General features: G+C 63.2%; 1 protein-coding gene across 1 annotated transcript in view; it reads right to left on the reverse strand.

The window, feature by feature from the left end:
* The window catches only part of LOC104497359 (laminin subunit gamma-3-like), a gene marked incomplete at its 5' end in the record, with an annotated part of 13,157 nt that overhangs the window by 6,071 nt on the left and 6,079 nt on the right, over window positions 1–1,007 (reverse strand). Inside the window, 2 exons of the mRNA XM_010140599.1 lie at window positions 56–305; window positions 387–575. Of these exons, the coding sequence (XP_010138901.1) occupies window positions 56–305; window positions 387–575 (439 nt within the window). The remainder of the gene's footprint in view (window positions 1–55; window positions 306–386; window positions 576–1,007) is intronic.

Below are 1,007 nucleotides of genomic sequence, written 5' to 3' on the forward strand. Positions count from 1 at the left end.
CTCTTCCTGCGAGGATTTTGGCTGCGGTGGGACCCAGGGAACCAGGGTCAGGTACGTACGGGCACACTTCCCGGCAGGGTCGGAAGCCAGCGCATTCCCGTAGAAGCCTGGCAGACACCTCTCGCAGTGCTCGCCTGTCGTGTTGTACAGGCAGCGCAGGCACCGGCCGGACACGGGGTCGCAGTTCCCCACGGCATTGAGATCCACGTTCCCGTGACACTGGCAGGGGATGCAGGGATGCACGAGGCCCCTCTGCCCCAGAGGGTCCCCGAAAAAGCCATCATCACAGAGCTCGCAGCGTTTTCCTGGGGAAGATGAAAAGGTGGGGAGCATCTGGCCATGCTAGTGCTGCTGTGGCCCCCTCACTGACACACCCCCAGCCTCACCTCTCTGCCCTGGGGGGCAGTGGGTGCAGACCACCTCCCCACTGCCAGGCATCTCGGTGCAGGGTGAGCGGCCAGGGCAGGGACATGGCTTGCAGTCATCAACGTTCCCTACGAAGGGGTTGCCATAAAACCCAGGACTGCAGCGCTCACAAGAGGGACCTTCCGTATTGTGCAAGCACCGGCAGTGCCCTGCGAGGAGAACAGAGCTGAAGGTGTGCAAAACCCACCCCCAAATAGCAGCGGGGACCGAGGGAGGGAGGGAGAGCCAAGCACTGAGAGGGACGTGCAGCTCCAGCCAAGGGATCACACTGCGATTGCACATCCGTAACCAGCAGTCGGAACATTTTCCCTCGTTGCCCCATCCTTCCTCAAGGGAGGTGGTTTTGGAGAGGTCACCAGGGCCCCAGCGCCAACCCCGTGCTTCCTTGTGGCGTGGGGACGAGGTGGCTCTGGCGCAAGCGGGCAGCACTGTCAACGTGCCCGGAGTCTGTCGGCGCCTGTGATAATCGGCCACGCATTTCTCAGCGACGAGGCGCGTGGTTTCCAGCCTGTCATGGAAAACACCAGCAGCCGGCCGAACCCAGCGAGGAGCGAGCGTCTCCTCTCGAGCCGAGCCGGTGC

This window comes from Buceros rhinoceros, unplaced genomic scaffold, assembly GCF_000710305.1.
Source record: "Buceros rhinoceros silvestris isolate BGI_N320 unplaced genomic scaffold, ASM71030v1 scaffold9867, whole genome shotgun sequence".
NCBI classification, from domain to species: Eukaryota; Metazoa; Chordata; class Aves; order Bucerotiformes; family Bucerotidae; genus Buceros; species Buceros rhinoceros.